The sequence below is a fragment of the Balaenoptera acutorostrata genome, chromosome 16, assembly GCF_949987535.1.
Source record: "Balaenoptera acutorostrata chromosome 16, mBalAcu1.1, whole genome shotgun sequence".
Lineage (NCBI taxonomy): Eukaryota > Metazoa > Chordata > Mammalia > Artiodactyla > Balaenopteridae > Balaenoptera > Balaenoptera acutorostrata.
The window spans coordinates 52,910,049-52,927,873 of NC_080079.1; the positions used below are offsets into that span (position 1 = coordinate 52,910,049).

Below are 17,825 nucleotides of genomic sequence, written 5' to 3' on the forward strand. Positions count from 1 at the left end.
AAGTTACAGGTGTACAATATAGTGATTCAAAATGTTCAGAGGTTATACTCCATTTATAGTTATTATAAAATATTAGCTACTTTCCCTGTCTTGTATAATATATCCTTGTAGCTTATTTCATACCTAATAGTTCGTACCTCTTTTTAAAAAAATTTTTTTTAATTTTTTGCCAGTTAGCCCTTTATTTTTTTTTTACTGTTTTTTTTTTAAATTAATTAATTAATTAATTTATTTTTGGCTGTGTTGGGTCTTCGTTTCTGTGCGAGGGCTTTCTCCAGTTGTGGCAAGTGGGGGCCACTCTTCATCGCGGTGCGCGGGCCTCTCACTATCACGGCCTCTCTTGTTGTGGAGCACAGGCTCCAGATGTGCAGGCTCAGTAGCTGTGGCTCACGGGCCTAGTTGCTCCGCGGCATGCAGGATCTTCCCAGACCAGGGCTCGAACCCGTGTCCCCTGCATTAGCAGGCAGATTCTCAACCACTGCGCCACCAGGGAAGCCCCCAGTTTGTACCTCTTAATTCCCTACCCCTACAATGCCCTTCTCCCCTCCCCTCTCCCCACTGGTAACCACTAGTTTGTTCTCCGTATCTGTGAGTCTGCTGGAAAGATGCAGTTTAACTTGCACAGACATTCCTGTATCTTTCGTGTTACAAAATGCTGGGACAAAGCTAAGGCAAGCATTCCCTATGTTCTACACAGAGATGAGGAGACTGCAGCTCTCTGTAGAGCACCCAGTGAGCTGGAGGCACAGACAGGGTTTCCTGGGGCAAGTGTCAATGTGCTGAGAAAAGCCAGCTCTCCCTGTGTCCCATCTTCCCATCTCCTCACCAGTGGTTGTGGTGCTTTTGACTTCTTTCTCCTCAGTTCACTCAGTCAACAGACTTGTACTGGCGAGGGATAGAGAAGGAGTACCCCACATGCCGTGTGTGTGTGTGTGTGTGTGTGTGTGTGTGTGTGTGTGTGTGTGTGTGTGGTGTGATTGTCCCTGCTTTCGAAAGGAAGAAGTTAAAGCACAGAAAGGGGTAAGTCACTTGCCCAGGCTCACACAGCCAGTGAGGGAAAGAGTCTGGATTCACACCCAGTTTGGCCTGGCTGTCAAAATAGTTGAAACTCTTTCCATGGCAGAGGAAGATGACCGTGAAGCTCCTGAAGCTTCAGTTCCTGAGCCCCTTGCTCACACATCCTTCCAGAGCCCTAATTTTGTATTTGTAGTTTATATTCTTCTGTCCCTCTTCAATTGTACAGGTTCAGATCTGCTATAGTGACTAGCGGCCTGGTTTGCCTGGGACTGAGGGGATTTCTAGGGATACAGGACTTTCAATGCTAAAGCCATTAAAGTTTGACTTAAATGGGAATGAGTTAGTCACTCTAGACGGGCCCCTGTCCTCAAACAAAGCACCTGAGAACCTAGGAAAACAGCAGCTCTTTATGGAGGTTCTCACCATGGACCCAGATCTTGACCTTGTGGTGCTGAGGGTCTGGAAACTGCCTGGAGGGCTGTTTCTCATAGCTGGGAAGGAAAGTCCCACCTGCCATGAGACATGGGGCTTGGCCCTCACTCAAAGACCCTGGGCAGTCTCGGGCACACCTGTCACCTTATCCTCCACATGCCCATCATCCCTGCATGGTGACAAGCTCCCTCTCCCCTGGGCCTGCTCACCATGGCACCTGCTGTGAAATACCAAATCAGGTCATCTCTAGGTCAGGTTCCGACAGCTCTTCCTCAGGTCGATGTAAAACAGCTGGTCCCGCTGTTAGTAAGTGGGAATTCAAGGGCCAGCTGCCAGACTGGACATGCATGTGTGTTCTAGCCCCATCTGCCAGCATGTCACCCCAGGCTCTTGTGACCTCTTTGATCATATCTGATTTGAGTGTGCTAACCCACAGTGCCTTGCCCACATACATGCACACACATTCACACAGCTGCCCGAAAACACACGAGTTCTAGTCCCATTTGCAGACCCATTTGTGCACACCCAGCGGATCGCTCACATCTCCTCATTTAAACACGCATGCCCAGGTCACGTGTGCGCACCTGCACTAGGAGAGGTTGGGCAAGGCGCTCTCTCAGCTCCTTCTGTTGCTGAGCAGCCGATGCCTGCTTTCGGGCTCATGTTCCTAATGACCTTGATCTAGGAGGGGGAAAGGGTTGGTCTCCAGCACCCTGCTACTGCCCCAGCTGTCTGGGATGAGACCGTCTGGCAGACGAAAGTCTGCCCTGGAACTTGGCATCCTGAACTGTTCTGTTCAGTTGCCAAGTTCCAACAAAATGACTGCTCATGACAGGGAAGCCGTGGTCCAGGATGGGATTTGGTACGGAGCATGAAGGCATAGGGTCAGGGGATGTACCTTCTCTGGACACGACTGTGAGGTCCCACCTATCCCAGCCCAGGTGAGGTCCTGAGGACTGTCCTCTACAGGTCTGGGTCAGGTATACCCACCTGGCTGGAATTTGGGAGTCCCTCCCTACAGCAGTGGGCTCTGCGGGGCTGAGGAGTCCTGGACATTATCTACTCTGAAATGTGGCCACCCTCTGTCCCCTTGCTGTGTCCAGGCCAGGTGTAAGGTGGCTGCCTCAGTGTCCTTTGACATGGGGATGGCATTCCTCCTCTTATCTGTCTAAGGCCTGACTTGTTCCCCTAACTGAGAGACTCTGCAGGAATCTGGGGCTGCCACCTATTCCCCCAGTCTCCATCTAGCTGGAACTAGTACCCACTTGCTGGGATTCCTGTGTCTTAATGCTGGCTCTTGGTCACTGTGGCATTCACACCGGTGGGCAGAAGCTCCAGACCTGGCGTTGCCTATTTTCACCCTATAGCAGTCTCCTTTGCTATCTCAGCCTGCCAGATGGCTGAGCCAGGGTAGGGGACATTCCCAAGAATGTCTTCTCCTCCAGAGAGTAGTATGCTTCTCTCCCCAGACAGAACTGGTCCTTACTTGGGACCTTGACAGGGCCCTTAAAAGAATTTAGTGCTGTAATCTGTCTGCTTTGGTGTCTCCCCCAGAGTGCTTTGAATCATTTAGGGGAGAGACCATATTTCATGCATAGGTTGCTTCAGTATCCACATAGGTCCTGTCCCACAATAGATCCTTGATGAGCAGCTGTTGACTGGCTGAATGATGACTGAATAAATGAATGAATGAAGAGACACCTGACAGTGTCATAAGTCTTGGTTCCTGGTCCTAGTCAACAACTGACCCTCTTCAGGCCTTTGACATGCTCCCTCCCCCTCCATGCATCCATAAATGGATAGGCTGAAGTAGCCAAAGGGTATACACTGAAATGCCTGCTGAGCCAGGCAGGATGTGGAGAAGTGTGAAATGGCTGAGGGAAAGGCAATAGGGAGTGGTGGGAACTACTGCACACGTATAAGCGTCCATATCTATAGCATATTTAAACATTGAGTTGAACAAGCGAAATGGTGGCATTTTGATGTGGAAAAGGACGTTTTCAGGTCTGACATCTTGTAATTTGATAAATTCCACCCTCTGGTTCATACTTTGCAAATTCTGAGGGGCAGGGCAGTTTGACAGATTAAACAGCAGATGAACCAAAGACCTCTTCCAGTGATGGAGCTGTTGATAACAAGCCTGCCACCTGCCTCTGGACCTGGCCACATGTTACCAGACTGCTTGTAAACAGGCAAGGTCCAACCACCACTTGGGAAACCAGACTAGATACCTAGACACACCCATATCCTAGAAGTTTTATGATGCTTCCACTGCAGGGCAAGTGGCTGTGGAGTCAGTTGGAGGGAGTCACACGTGGGGTCCTGCGTGAACATTAACCAGCTGGGACTCTAGACAGTGGTTTACCCTGGACAGTTGGCCCAGAGATAAGCTCAGTGATGAGTCAGCAGAGTGGGTGGGCACACAGGGCTGTAAAATGCATGTGGTTTCCAACAGGAGGTTCTGTGATAGCTGGGGATGGAACTGGTCCCAGAGGACCTAGTCTTTTTTTTTTTTTTTTAATTTTACTTTAATACATACATAATTTTATTGCAAAGATGTGATCAATAAAATGTTTTTCAAACACAAAAAGTATTACATTTGGATAACATTTTATGGGGAAGTGGAACATAAATATAAGTTATAAAAGAACAGTGTAGAATTACCGAATGTTAAAGAGCTCATTCATGTAACTTTTTTTTGAATTTTTGAATTTTATTTTATTTATTTTTTATACAGCAGGTTCTTATTAGTTATCTATTTTATACATATTAGTGTATATATGTCAATCCCAATCTCCCAATTCATCACACCACCACCATCCCCACCTGCCACTTTACCCCCTTGGTGTCCGTACGTTTGTTCTCTACATCTGTGTCTCTATTTCTGCCATGCAAACCGGTTCATCTGTACCATTTTTCTAGGTTCCACATATATGCATTAATATACGATATTTGTTTTTCCCTTTCTGACTTACTTCACTCTGTACCTGAGGACCTAGTCTTGAACAGGGGTGGAGAGGGGGAGAGTTCTGGATCCGTTTAGTTTGGTGGAAACAGATCTGGGATGACAGTTCGGCTTCTATTTCAGAGCCAGACATTTCTCATTTCCTCTCCCTAACAGCCCTCTGTGACAGGCAGTCTTGGCCTCATTTTCCAGATGGGGAACCTGAGACTCTGAGAGGTCGTCTGACCTCCCTGATGTCATACAGTCAGCCATCACCTGAACCCAAGTCTGTCTGGGAAGCCTGTGCTCTGTCAACTGCACTAGGGGTCCCACCAAGTCAGGGAGTGTGGGCCCCTTCAGTTACCATGGAGACTGCACACTTTCTCTAGTGACACTACTGTAACCTGCCAGTGTGTTTAGATTCTTCAAGGAGTCAATTAAGGCAACAGAAGAATTCCAGTTTTATAACATAAAGTCACTTCCAGATGTCTGGGTTTTCTTTGTATACTCTTAGGGTCCCTGTGAGCCTTGAATAGCCTTATTCGTAAGACTTTCCCTGTCAACACAATACCCTTTGAGGGTTAAGTTCTTCCATCAAGTTTAAAAGCCCGTGTCACGAGTTCTGGAGAGGGCATCCCACAGGTGAGCCTGGGAAGGAGAGTGTTTGGCATTTGGACAGCGTCCGGCTCTGCATGGGCACCTCTGTTTGCTTGGGAATTGGTCTCAGTCTTTCCCTCGCTCCTCAGAGGAAGGACAGATGGGGCAGGGTGGGCGGGCAGGTGCAGGGTCCTCAGCTCCTTTCTGTGCCTCCCACCTTTGGCCTGGGCTGCTCTGAGGGCTGGTGTCCCTGGAAGCCCCTTTGGGTCACTGTCCCTCTGGCCCAAGGCTGGTCTCTCTCTGGCCCTCACCTCCCCCAGGCCAGTGGCTCAGAGCTGCGGGGACTGCATTCTGGCCCCTCAGAGACAGCGTCCTCCCAAGGGCCAGGTTGTTTCTTCCTTTTATTTGTGTACCTTTAATGACTACCCTAGTGCGCCCTCAAAGATGCCGAGGCTTCTGCGGTTGTGCTTTCCTGAGGACAAGGAGGGTTCGGTGGCCGGACACATGGCCTTCGAATTGCTCCTCCTGTTGACTCTTGAGCGCACGTGTTTCGTTTCGTGTGAGTGTTTTCTTTACCTTCTCTTGGGTAGGGTGGGGTGGGGGGGTGGAGCAGAGAGGAGGTGGGTGAGGGATGAGGATCTGGAATGGCCAGCTCCCCCACTGCTGGGCGTCGAGGGGTTCACCTTGCAAGAGAGTTCCTGCTGAGAGTCCCACACAGCGCAGGAATGTTCACCGTGGACTTGGCCCCCAGTGCATACAGTTACCGAGCCTCAAGGCTGCTCCCCTGCTGTTCAGAAGCCCCTGGAATCCCTCCCCTCTGTCCCTTCCCTGCTGTTCTGCCTTTGTTCCAGCTCCTTCCATCTCCTCCTGATGGTCCTTCCTACCTGCATTCTCTCCTGCTCACACACAGCTCTGGCTATCCATTGTCCTCAGGATAAGCTCTAAAATCTGAGAACGTTTGGGCGCTCTCATGGCCCCAGACTGAAAACTCCACTTCCCTTTTGTCCCGCGATTTTGCTGTCCAGTTGCTAGATTCTTCTCAAACGCTCAAGTCTTCACCCCTGCTTCCCCCTAACACACTCGCACACCCCCATTCTCCCGCTGGAACTCTCCCATAACTCAGTGCAAGCGTCAGCTCTCCTCTTTTCACATCCACTCCTATGCCTGGTCCTCTGTTCTTGCCTCACAGGTGTGTGGAGAAGTGATGATTTCTCAGCCCTCAAGGACCGTATTTGCTCACCTCTGAGCCTCAGAACTAGCACAGTCTGACCATTACCTACCCCAGGAATGGGTGACTGAGTGAGTGAATGAGCTCACAAATGAAGTTTCTGGAAGGAAGGCAAAGGTCTGTCCTAGAACAAGGTAGGGACTTTGAGCTTGCCCTAGGACCGTTGTCCCCATTGCCCAGGGCCAGGGAAGCTCTGCCTATCAGCCTCGCACCTGGTGGGCCTGGACTTCTCAGACGTGCCTGTGGGGTGACATGGGGAGGGCCTTCTCACCTTGCCGGGAGAATCAGATTAGAAGGAATTTACTGAGGGATAAGCCTCTTAGACCTGCGCCATCTGTTCCACCTGAGCCTCCTCTCCGCAGTTCTGTGTTCACTTGGGCATAAATACTCCCCTAGGGTCGGGGGCAGGGAAGGCAGGGGCTTCCCGGAACCAAGCTCCTCTGTGTGCCAGGCCCCTTGTGGGCATTTTACAGCTGTCTACTTGCCAGAGCCTCACGTTAGCCCTCTGAATAGGTCCTGGACTCTCCATCTTACAGACAAGGGAACTGACTTGCCCAGGTCACACGAAAATCCTGGGGAGGACCGGGATTTGAGTCCTGGTGTGTCGCACCAAGACCCTTGCTCTTGTCACTATTCCTCACTCCCCCCTTTTCCTGGTTAGGGCGTGCTGTGAGGAAGGTGTGGCCTGCAGGAGAGACCTCAGGGTGTGGGCTTCCTCTAGTAGAAAGCTGTGGCTCAGGCCCTACCACCAATTTTCTCAAGCAACCCTGTGCCATGCATTTTGTTTATTTATTTACAATTTGTTTCTTTGAACGTTCTTTCCAGCAGATTCACATCGGGAAGTCAGGAAGGGGTTCCTTCAGGAGCCATGGGACGTGGGGCTTAGGTGTATCTCAGGACAGATGAACCTCTGCGTGGCTGGTTGGCTGCTCTTGGGCTCCTGTTACCCTGCACCCTGGCAGGCTGGGAAGTCTCCAGATTTGTAGCTGCCACAGGTCACGGTGGAGTCTTTACTATCAGCGTTCAAGGGGCCAGGTGAAGACTGAGGCCAGGTGGGCTGAACCTGGAACACCATAACTCTGAAGGTTGGTGGCATGATTGAGACCAGGATCTGGAGTTCTGAAACTTTCCCAGGGCCTTTGCTGCCCGACATGAAGCCCTCCAACGTCCCAGCTCGCTGCCATGAAGGTTGAAAGGGGTTAGTGAAGCCCGTTGATGCCTTCCTTCTATGTTTTGTCTCGCTGGATTTTATATCTCTGAAGCCAGCATGAGCCCAGAGGGTTTAAGTTACTTGTCCAGGGCCACACAACAAGACAGGCATTCCAGAACTTTGACCTTTGAATCCATGTTGTGGTTTTCAGAAGATTCTGGTTCTGGTTTTTCTAAAAGGCAGCATGAGCACAGTGCAACATGGCAGGCAAGAAATGTTGTGTCTTTAAGAGAGAAGGCTCAGGTTCATGGGCAGAGGCTTTGTCGTCAGCCCCAACTTTGAGGGGAGCATCCTGGGGGAACCTAAGTCTTCTGGGTGCCTAAGGCACTGAGCATGAGGGTCTCGGCTATATGGAGCCTGTTTTGGGGAGCACTACACCTGTGGGAGTGCCCCAGGTACCACCCAAGAGCGGGGCTTTGGCTTGAACTTGCATGGTCTGCAGCTTCTCACATGGTGTCCTGGGAAGGAGCAGTGGGCAGACGAGACCAGACAAGAGGCAGAGAGGCAGACAGAGTCAAGGCGGGGGAGAGGGGAAAATACAGTTAAGATTAATTTTTAGATACAAAGATTTTTTTAAAAAAATTAAAGCAAGAATCAGATCTTACCCTCCTTCCTGGAGGCCCAGAGGGGGCTTTTCATTGCAAACATGACCAGCCCAGGCTATTTCTATCCCAGCAGGGAGTAATCTGATTTACAGGCAGAAGATGGAGAGAAGGTAGTTTATCTGTTCAACTGTCTCTGTCAAGAGCAGAGTCCACTAAAGTTGAGGGGTCTGGAAGGCCTGTTTCTGATGGTGATGGTGGGAGGGTTCACCCACACCTACTTGCAGGCCCTTGGACCCTCAGGCTGTCTCCTCCCTATCTCAGGCAAAATGTGTCTCATCTTCTGACAAACCAGTCCCATTTATGGGAGGCATAATCCATAAGGAAAAAAAAACCTGCATGCATTAAGCTAGTCTTCCTAGGTCTTTTTTTTTTTTTAAGATGTTTTTGATGTGGACCATTTTTAAAGTCTTTTATTGAATTTGTTACAATATGGCTTCTGTTTTATGTTTTGGTTTTTGGCCACGAGGCATGTGGCTTCTTAGCTCCCTGACCGGGGATCCAACCGGCACCCCCTGCATTGGAAGGCCAAATCTTAACCACTGGACTGCCAGGGAAGTTCCCATAGTTTTTATTAAAGTAATTAATTAATTAATTTATTTATTTTTGGCTGCCTTGGGTCTTCGTTGCTGCGCGCAGGCTTTCTTTAGTTGCTGTGAGCGAGGGCTACTCTTCGTTGCGGTGCATGGGCTTCTTGTTACGGTGGCTTCTCTTGTTGCAGAGCACGGGCTCTAGGCGCACAGGCTTCAGTAATTGTGGCTCGCAGGCTCAGTAGTTGTGGCGCACGGGCTTAGTTGCTCTGCGGCATGTGGGATCTTCCCGGACCAGGGCTTGAACCCGTGTCCCCTGCATTGGCAGGCGGATTCTTAACCACTGCGCCACCAGGGAAGCTCCGTAGTTTTGTTATTTATTTATTTATTTATTTATTTATTTAGGCTGCGCTGGGTCTTTGCTGTGCACAGGCTTTCTCTAGTTGCAGTGAGTGGGGGCTACTCTTCGTTGCGGTGCGCGGGCTTCTCACTGCGGTGGCTTCTCTTGTTGTGGAGCACGAGCTCTAGGTGTGTAGGCTTCAGTAGTTGTGGCACGAGGGCTCAGTAGTTGTGGCTCGTGGGCTCTAGAGCGCAGGCTCAGTAGTTGTGGCGCACGGACTTAGCTGCTCCACAGCATGTGGGATCTTCCCAGACCAGGGCTCGAACCCGTGTCCCCTGCATTGGCAAGAGGATTCTTAACCACTGCGCCACCAGGGAAGTCCCCATAGTTTTGTTTTTAATAGCACAAAAAAATTCTGGAAACAATCTGAATATCCTATTGTAGAGAAATGGTTAATTAGTAAATGGTACCTCGTGATGATGGAAATGTTTAACAATGATAAAACCCTGTGATTATGAAGACTATATAGCATCACGAAGAAAAATGCTTACAATGCAATGTTAATTTTAAAAATTAAAAAATGAGGTACAATAAAAATAAAAATAAGTAAGCATGTTTGTATTAAAAAAAGGAAACACAAATGAATGAGGAGGGTTATTAAATTATGGTAATGAAATTCTTCTTTTTCCTGTTCTCGTTTCTGGATTATTACTATATGCAAGGTGGTATGATAGTTAAGAACATAGAATCTGGAGCCAGATTATTTGGATTCAAAGCCCAGCTCTGCCACCTACTTACCCACCCTAGCTGGGTGACCTTCAACAAGTTACTAAACCTCTCTGTGCTTTGGCACCTCATCTGTAAAAATGAGGATAGCAAAAATATGTAACTCTTAGGATTATTGTGAGGGTTAAATGAGTTAGCACATGTAAGTGCTGCACAGTAATTGCTATATAATCACTAACTATATGAAAAATAAATTTAATTATCATAATTCATCCATAGCTTCATCTCTTAATCATAAATAAGTGCTAACATTGGTGTAATTTTCTCTTTTTCTTCCTATTTGAAAGTGCTTTTGCCTTTCCATAGTGATAACCATAGTAATATACACTGTAAACTACTCCTTTCTATTAATATCATATTGTGAGAGTTTTCCACTGGCATTTTTGACGGAGAACCATGATTTCCTGATCACTGCTTCCCCTCCACCCCCTGTCCCCACCCTCAGGCCCCAAGATTCTCTTCTGTGGCTCCTACAATAAATACTGCAGTTAACTGATTGCAAATATGGGTGCAATTCTCCACCCTCCCTTTGCAACATGACTTTGCAGCTTCTCTCATCATGACAAGGGGTCTATTTCCCTGCTCCTTGAATCTGGCCTGGTGACTTGCTTTGACCAAGAGAATGCAGTGGAGATGAAGGTGGACCAGTTCTGAGGCCTGAAGAGGCCTTAGGTACTTCCACTCACATAGGTGGAACCCTGCAGCCCCAGGTAGACAAGTCTGAGTTTGCCTGTTGGAGAATGAGACACCATGTGGAAGAGAGTCCAGTTGCCCAACTGAGACCATCCTAGCTTCAGACCACCAACCCCCAAACATGTGAGAGAGCCCAGCCAAGCTCAGCAGAAGTGCCTATCCAACCCTTGGAAGAATGAATGAGCCCAGCCAAGACAAGAAGAACCATTCAACTGACCTGTAGACACATGGAAAATGATAACTACTTATTGTTTTGGGCCACTGAAGTTGGAGGTGTTTTGTTATGCAGCCGTGGCTGACAGGTATAATCACAAGGAGCAAGACTGCTGATCTGAGCCCCTCTGATTGGTCCACTGGGCAGTATGGGCCGGGCACCCTCTCCACCTCCTCCTTTCCTGCATCCATTGTACTGAGCCCTCGTGTCCACCCTGCTACCACCCAAGTTGCCAAAATCCTCAAGTCATCACACTCGTGGTCCTCAGTGGGTAACCTTTGTCTCTGCAGTCTGGGCTCCTTTCTGAAGACAGTGGCAACCCCACGGTGGGGAAGAAATCTCTCTGTGTCCCTTTCAGCCCCTGTCTCCCACTATAGGTCAAGTCGTTTTGCTGGGCTTCAAAGCAGGGAGGGTGGCATGGAGCTCTCAGGCCTCGGGAAGTCTGTGGGATACACAGGCACACTCTCAGACTCGAGGGGCCCTCCCACAAGGTTGCCCCAGCCTTCCCCAGGAGCTCCCTCTCACTCACAGCCTCAGAACACATGGATGGAGGGCAGCTTGACAGAGTCCCCAGGGTCACAGAACTTCCCAGCTGGTGGGGTCTAGACAGCTGTCAGTCTGACCCCAGCCTAAACCTGAGGCTCCTCAAGTGCTAACAGAATCAACAAATTGAACATTCCTTTTAAAAGTGCTGCCACATAGATTGCTACAAACTTTTCAAATGCTTTATAGAAAGCCCTTTTTTAGTAAATTGGTAAATGTGGTAAATTCAGCAAATTGGCCACTCAGCACATTGATTTTTGACAATGGTTTTGTCAAATTGACCCAGAGTCCTGTGCCTGCCGCTTCCTGTCACCGCCACAGTCCTAGAAGAGCACATAGGTAAAAGCCATGCTCAGGAAAGATGCCTTAGATTGGAGGGTAGGTGATATTGTCCTGCGTGTGTCACAGCTGGTGATGTCAGCTCAGGGACATCCTCCAGGCTGCCCCAGGTTACCTTCTCTTTCGACAGACATGCACAGACACGCCTATGTCAGTGAACTGGGATAGAGAGGCTGAATTCCCAGAGCCTGGCACACCCAGTGTCCCTGCTGTTGATTCCACAGCGTTGAGTGAGCCCCAGGGTCAGCCCTGGAAGACGGCGGTTGGAACCTCCAAGCCTGGGCGAGCTCAGACTTCCTCCACAGCCACGGGAGGGCAAGTTTACGGAGTAGTTGGTGCCAGGCCAATGCCTGGCTTTATAGTCATGACCCCACGGACAATGAGGTAATAGACTCTATGAAAATATAGAGTCCATTATTATACCCTTTCACAGGTGAGGAGACTGAGGCTTAGCAGAGCTGGGGTACCTGCTCAAGGGCACACAGCTAGCCGGTGGTGGAGCTGAGATTCCAACCCAGATGGAGCTTTCCTTCCAGAAAGTATGCAGTCTCCCTTGGGCACGCGCATGTCTTCATAAGCGTGTTGCTGGAAACTTCTCTCTCTGGAGGAGACTGTTGCAGTGGAAGGAGGAAGACAGATCCAAGTTCCTGGCTCTGCCTCGTAGTCTTTCTGAGCCTCAGTTTCCCAATCTGTAAAATGGTGACCATGCTTCCCCAGGGCGGTTCCAAGGATTTAAATGAGACCACATGATAGGGACCTAGTAAAAATGTTTTTTGCTCTTCTTGTTCTAAGTTGTTTGCAAATTCCTGCAATGGAATTTAAAAGACATATACACTAAAAGAAATCCAGACTCAGCACAGGAGCCATGCACTCAGGTTATTCTAAAGTCTTGTGTGACTGAAAAAAGAGCTGCCCTTGTGCTGTGCACAAGGAGTTAACCCAGCTGTTTCCTATGAACCGTGTGGGCTTGTCTGTGCGTGTGTGCGCACGCACCATGCATCCTTAACTTCTCTTATGTTTATTGTGATGAAAGAAATTTTCACAGGGAGTTCCCTGGTGGCCTAGTGGTTAGGATTCTGGGCTTTCACTGTCGTGGTCTGGGTTCAATCCCTGACCGGGGGACTGGGATCCCACAAGCTGTGCAGCGTGGCCAAAAAAAAATTTTTTTTCACATATTGAGAAATAGCGAAGTCATTCTGGCTTATACATGAGTTAACTTGAATTTTTTTTTTTTAATATATTTATTTATTTATTTATGGCTGTGTTGGGTCTTCGTTTCTGTGCGAGGGCTTTCTCCAGTTGTGGCGAGCGGGGGCCACTCTTCATCGCGGTGCGTGGGCCTCTCACTATCGCGGTCCCTCCTGTTGCGGAGCACAGGCTCCAGACGCGCAGGCTCAGTAGTTGTGGCTCACGGGCCTAGCCGCTGCGCGGCATGTGGGATCTTCCCGGCTCGGGGCACGAACCCGTGTCCTCTGCATTGGCAGGCGGATTCCTAACCACTGCGCCACCAGGGAAGCCCCTTAACTTGAATTTTATGCTAACTAAAATAGCCTGTGTGTGGCCTATCAAACATACATTGTACATCTGCTTTGAATATTAAAAGGGCACATTGATCAGAAGTAAAGAAGGCCCATGTTTAAAGTATAGATTGAACGCCCCTCTTCCTGGGATGCCAGTGCTGGTACTCCTTTGATTAGAATTCCCTCCCAGGTGCCAAGGTCATACTGAGTCGCTGTGTACATGCTGGTCTGTTCTTTTTTTTTTTTTGAAACCTTGAAGAAATGCAACCCTGACTTGTTTAATGTTCTTTGTTCTGACAAGATAAAAAACTGTGCTGAAAACCCTGCTTCTCCACAACATTTTCTCAGAGTAATCTGGGAGGCAGGCTTCTGCGCCAGTCCTCAGTTTGGCTCAAATCAAACTATTTTCTATTCTTATTATTGATTGTTTATTGATTACCTTCATCGACAAGGGCCTCTGAGCAAGTCCATCCTGGGGAGGGGTTGCAGGGTCTGAGCATACCCTGCCCCTCCCCATGGGGAAGGACTCACACACCTCCTCCTCCAGGCTGGAGCCTCCGGGGAGAGCAGAGCTGCAGTCAGCCAGCCCGGGCTGGGCCTCACACTCGGGTTCAGTGTGTGAGAAGTGGTTATTTTTACCCGGCCCCAGCGGGATGTGAGGCCAGTCTCAAAGGAGGGGCTGTCAGCTTCTCCAGAGAAGTGGCCCGAGGCTGAGCCGTGCAGCCTGCCTCCCTCCCTCTGCTTCACACCCAGGCCCTCGCCCGCCCCCAGCTTGGTGCACAGGACTCTTGGTAGCTGGGAGGGGTGTGGGAGCTCGGCTCTGATCACAGGTTCCCTGGGCCACGGCCCCAGAGGAGCCAGCAGGGCTGGGGCCTTCTCAGACTTCTGAGAGGGGGCCTTAGGCTGCAGGGGCGGGGGGTGGGGTGGCAGGCAGGAACCCTGGGTTTGTGTCAGGCCTGGCTGGCTTTTGCCATGGGGGCTCTGCCTGGCCCAGGCTCTAGGACCCTCCTACCAAAGGCCAGCAGAGGTCCAGCCGTTCTAACCTTGCACCCCGGGTCAGGCAACTCCCATGCGTCAGCCTGCCCCTGGCCTCGTGCCCCAGTCCGGGGAGCTGGGTGCCTGCAGTCCCCCGCTGGCCCGTCTCCCTCACTCCCCAGTCCCCTCCAGGCCTTGGAGGAGAGGGCAGCCTTGCTCTTCGAGACCTTGCCCTGGCAGGGAGCCTGGACCTGCACCTCTAGCCTGGCTCCTTGGACTGGTGCTGCTTGCCCACAGCTCTGGGACTCCCTGGACCTCTGTGCCCCATCCCCTCTGGTCACCCCGCCTCACGTGCCAGCTCACTCCCGAGGCCAGCCCTGCCTTGGTTCGTAGCTTCCATGACTGCCTCCAGACTCCCCCTGCCTCTGTCTTCAGGCCTCCCTCTTGCCCATCTCCTGCCTGCTCGCCTGCTGCTTCCCCTGCCTGCCCTGTCCCCTCCACACTCCTGGTGCCAGTTCCTTGTCTTTCTTCAGGTGGCACAAATGTCACCTGCTTTGATGCCTCCCACCCAGGGTAAGGGTCTTCCCCATCCCATTTTCTAATTGCATCCTGTTCTTTCCCTTGTGGGAATGTATTCAGTTCAAGGTGATTAATTGTTGACTTTTGGGGGGGGGGTCAGTTTCCCCCACTAGACGGGAAGCTCAGTGAGGGTGAGATCACGTCTGCTTGTGGCCCTTCCATAAAAGCGCCTGATGTCCCCCAGGCATGGGGGGCAGGGGGTGCATACACGGCCTGTCCCATGGCCTCCCCAGGGCTTCTCCTTACACCTGAGCAGGTGCGTGGTGCTTACCTTTCCGGGTCATCAGGTCAGGACCAGGAACTCGGGGACAGCAGGGCTTGCCTTTCCCGGGCTTGGCAGAATGCCTCGGATGCCTTCTCCCTGAGGGTGGACACAGGGACAGAGACCCTCTCTTAGCGTGCTTGGGGACGCCAGGGACTGGGTCTGTGCAGGAGTGACAGGAGGGAACTTCAACTCCCAAGGCGGAGGGCTCAGGAATGTTTATTCAAGGAAACTCAGGATGGGCCAGGCTACATGGAGGGCCCGTGGGAAGAGTGGGCCTTGAGGTGATCTATTTTCCATAAATAAAAAAGTCAGCTTGGGGAGGTACTCTGCCTCCAGAATACGTCTTCCTCATGTCCCTGTCTGAGTAACAGTTCAGCACTGTCACTCAGAAGTGTCTATGCCCTTTGACACAGTAATTCTCTCCCTTTGGTAATCTAAGAAAATAATCCTAAACTTAGGAAATGTTTTAGGTATACACATGCTTTTTACCACATACTTAAAATAGTGCAAAGTTGTGACTCATTTGAATGTCTAAACATTCATAAAATAATTCATCACAGCACATTCACTTGATGGCAAGTTATACCTAAAAATATTAGCTAAATAACACCACTTTGGGGAATCTGCTAGAGATACTCCTAAATGGATAGGAAACTTAATGAGGAAAGGTATTCATCTTCATTGAATTGTCATTAAGGTAACATTGGCAACCTCTAACTTTTCCAACAGAAGAGGTCTGATAAATTGCATTGCTATGGACCGTGTTTATGAGGAGCTCTAATCACTGTTTTCCATGTTGTATATGTGGCAATGTTCACTGCAGAAACTTTAGAAAACAAATACTTTCTATAATCCTACCGTGCAGACAGATAATGGCTGCTGTTGACATTCTGGTATAAATGCTTCCAGATTTCAATCATAAGTATTTTTGGTGACTATAATAATATAGTGATAAATAAAAGAGATACAAGTTTGAACATGCAGAGAGTTTTCAGTTACAAAGATGCTTGTATGCATACCGAAAAGAAATAAACAAAATGTTGAACATGGCCACTCTTGAGTCATGAAACTATGGGTGTTTTTCCCTCCATATTTATTTCTATATCCCCAAACTCCAATAAATGTTAAAATAACCATAATTGCTAAAACAAACAAACAAAAAAAAGTAGGCAGTTTTTAGAGGGTTAGGCAAGAGCAAAAGCTCAAAATATTCAGCTCTCTGAATTGATAAAGACAGAAGAGCTAAATACTCATATCCACGGAGGTGCAAGGGCTGTCTCCCCCAGTTCCAAATGCACACGAACATGCCCCCCACCACGTACTCTCATCCAATCTGTCTGCCACAGGTGTTTCTTGTGCGTGAGATTTGGGGGTGTTCAGACTCAGATGGTCTACTAATTAATTTATTCATTCACTCAACACAGACTGACTGTGGTCCAAGCTTCATGCACGTGTAATAGAGAGGCTCCAGAACTTCCAGCAAGGTAGGACTTCGGTGCACGAAGCAATCTAGCTGGCAGGTTGTGTGTCCGAGTGGTAAGCACACTGCTTTTACTTAGTTTTTGTGTGTGTGTGTCTGGGGAGCTGGGGCTGTGGATGGAGATTGCAGGGGTTTAAAACTCCCGAGCCACCCCCGGTGCTGCCACTGTGGATAGAGGTGTTGTACAGGTTCAGGGGTGACAGCCCGTCTTTCAGGGCCCAGGACTGCCTGTGAGGGCCTGCCCTCCAACATTTCCTGATTCCAATCTTCCCAGACATGGGAATCCCTGTTCAGGGACCAGCACCCTGGGCGGGGGACGGGGAGAGTCCTACCTTCTGTGGAGAAGACGGACAAGCAGAGAAGCAAGATGCAGAGTAGTCTGGCGAGGGCTAGAAACCTCATGGTGGCCAGGTGGGAACCGCACGTCCTGGGGAGGCCGCTGTGCCGCAGAAGTCCTCCCTTGGGGCCACCGGGGACCTTTATAGAGTGGCAGAGAGAGAGGTGTTTCCTGGTGGGCAGGGCACCAGCAGCCTTGGAATTCTCATAAAGGGTAGAGTCAGCCCCTCCCAGGAGGAAAATAAACTCAGCTTTTCGAGAAGTTGACAGCATTTCATGAACTGTAAAACAGAAAGCTATAAATGCCCAGCCCCAGGAAGGAGCTCCCGACAATGGCCTCAGAAAGCTCCTGGCAGGGAAGAGCCACTTCCCAGGGTTGAATATTAACTTTTAGTGTCAGTATTCATTCCATCAAATACATATTTTCCTGTTCATTCCTTAGATGTGGCAGGGAGGCCCATAAAACCCCTTGCAAAGCCTCAGGGAAGAGTCTTGAGCAGTGAATGAAAAATAGGGAACACAGTGCTAGGAATCAGAGGACCTGGGTTTGAGTCCTTGCTCGGCCACATAACCGCAGTGTGTCCTTGAATTTGCCGTTGAATAGCTTTGAATCTGCTTCCTGTCTGTGAAATGGGCACAGCGCTCTCTTTCCTACAAACCTGAACGAGGACATGTTCAGGAGGAGCCACCTGCAACATGGGAGATGCTTGTACGGCTGGAAAAGAGGTAGACCAGCGGCTGCACCTTGATGGGTATTTAAGATGGTGATGAAACAAAAGGACATGTCAGGTACAGAATCAACCTGAGCCAAGATGTGGAGAAAGAGAACATCCTACAACGGCAAGCCTGGGGGAAAGTCGGCTGATGGTGCAGGAGGCTCAGGAGTCACCTTATTCATTGGACACACACCATGGGCTAGGCTGTGCGCCTGGCCCCAGGGACACAGAAGACACTGCCTGGCTGGTCTCAGGGAGCTTCTCGTGGTGGAGGCAGTCATGCAGACACACAGAATTTGCATCTTCCCTTGTGATATTATGTCCATCTTGTCCTTTCCCTTCATAAGTGTGCCCTTCTAACCAAAGAGCTGGTTGCCAGCCTCGAAGGGTAAGTGGGAAGATGATAGTATCAGGTTCAACACTTTAGGATCAACCTGGTTCCCGGCAGTCAATTCAGACAGTCCCCACTGCCCGGAATT

General features: G+C 49.7%; 1 protein-coding gene across 1 annotated transcript; it reads right to left on the bottom strand.

Annotated features, from left to right (window-relative positions):
- Positions 1–7,483: 7,483 nt before the first annotated feature.
- On the bottom strand, positions 7,484–16,696 carry GPR15LG (G protein-coupled receptor 15 ligand). Its single transcript, XM_007174578.2, has 3 exons — positions 16,627–16,696; positions 14,821–14,910; positions 7,484–7,886 (listed from the first exon to the last, which is right to left on the bottom strand). The coding sequence occupies exons 1-3, from the start codon at positions 16,694–16,696 to the stop codon at positions 7,801–7,803; spliced, it is 246 nt and encodes an 81-aa protein (XP_007174640.2). The 3' UTR covers positions 7,484–7,800.
- Between the last annotated feature and the right edge of the window lie 1,129 nt (positions 16,697–17,825).

What these genes read in the sequence shown, in the direction of transcription:
- GPR15LG (XM_007174578.2), bottom strand. Translation starts at nt 16,696, where the DNA reads ATGAGGTTTCTAGCCCTCGCCAGACTACTCTGCATCTTGCTTCTCTGC. An exon ending in GTCCGTCTTCTCCACAGAAG is followed by an intron (nt 14,911 to 16,626) that starts GTAGGACTCTCC and finishes GTCCACCCTCAG; the next exon opens with GGAGAAGGCATCCGAGGCAT. An exon ending in TGACCTGATGACCCGGAAAG is followed by an intron (nt 7,887 to 14,820) that starts GTAAGCACCACG and finishes GCTCCTTCCCAG; the next exon opens with GACACCATGTGAGAAGCTGC.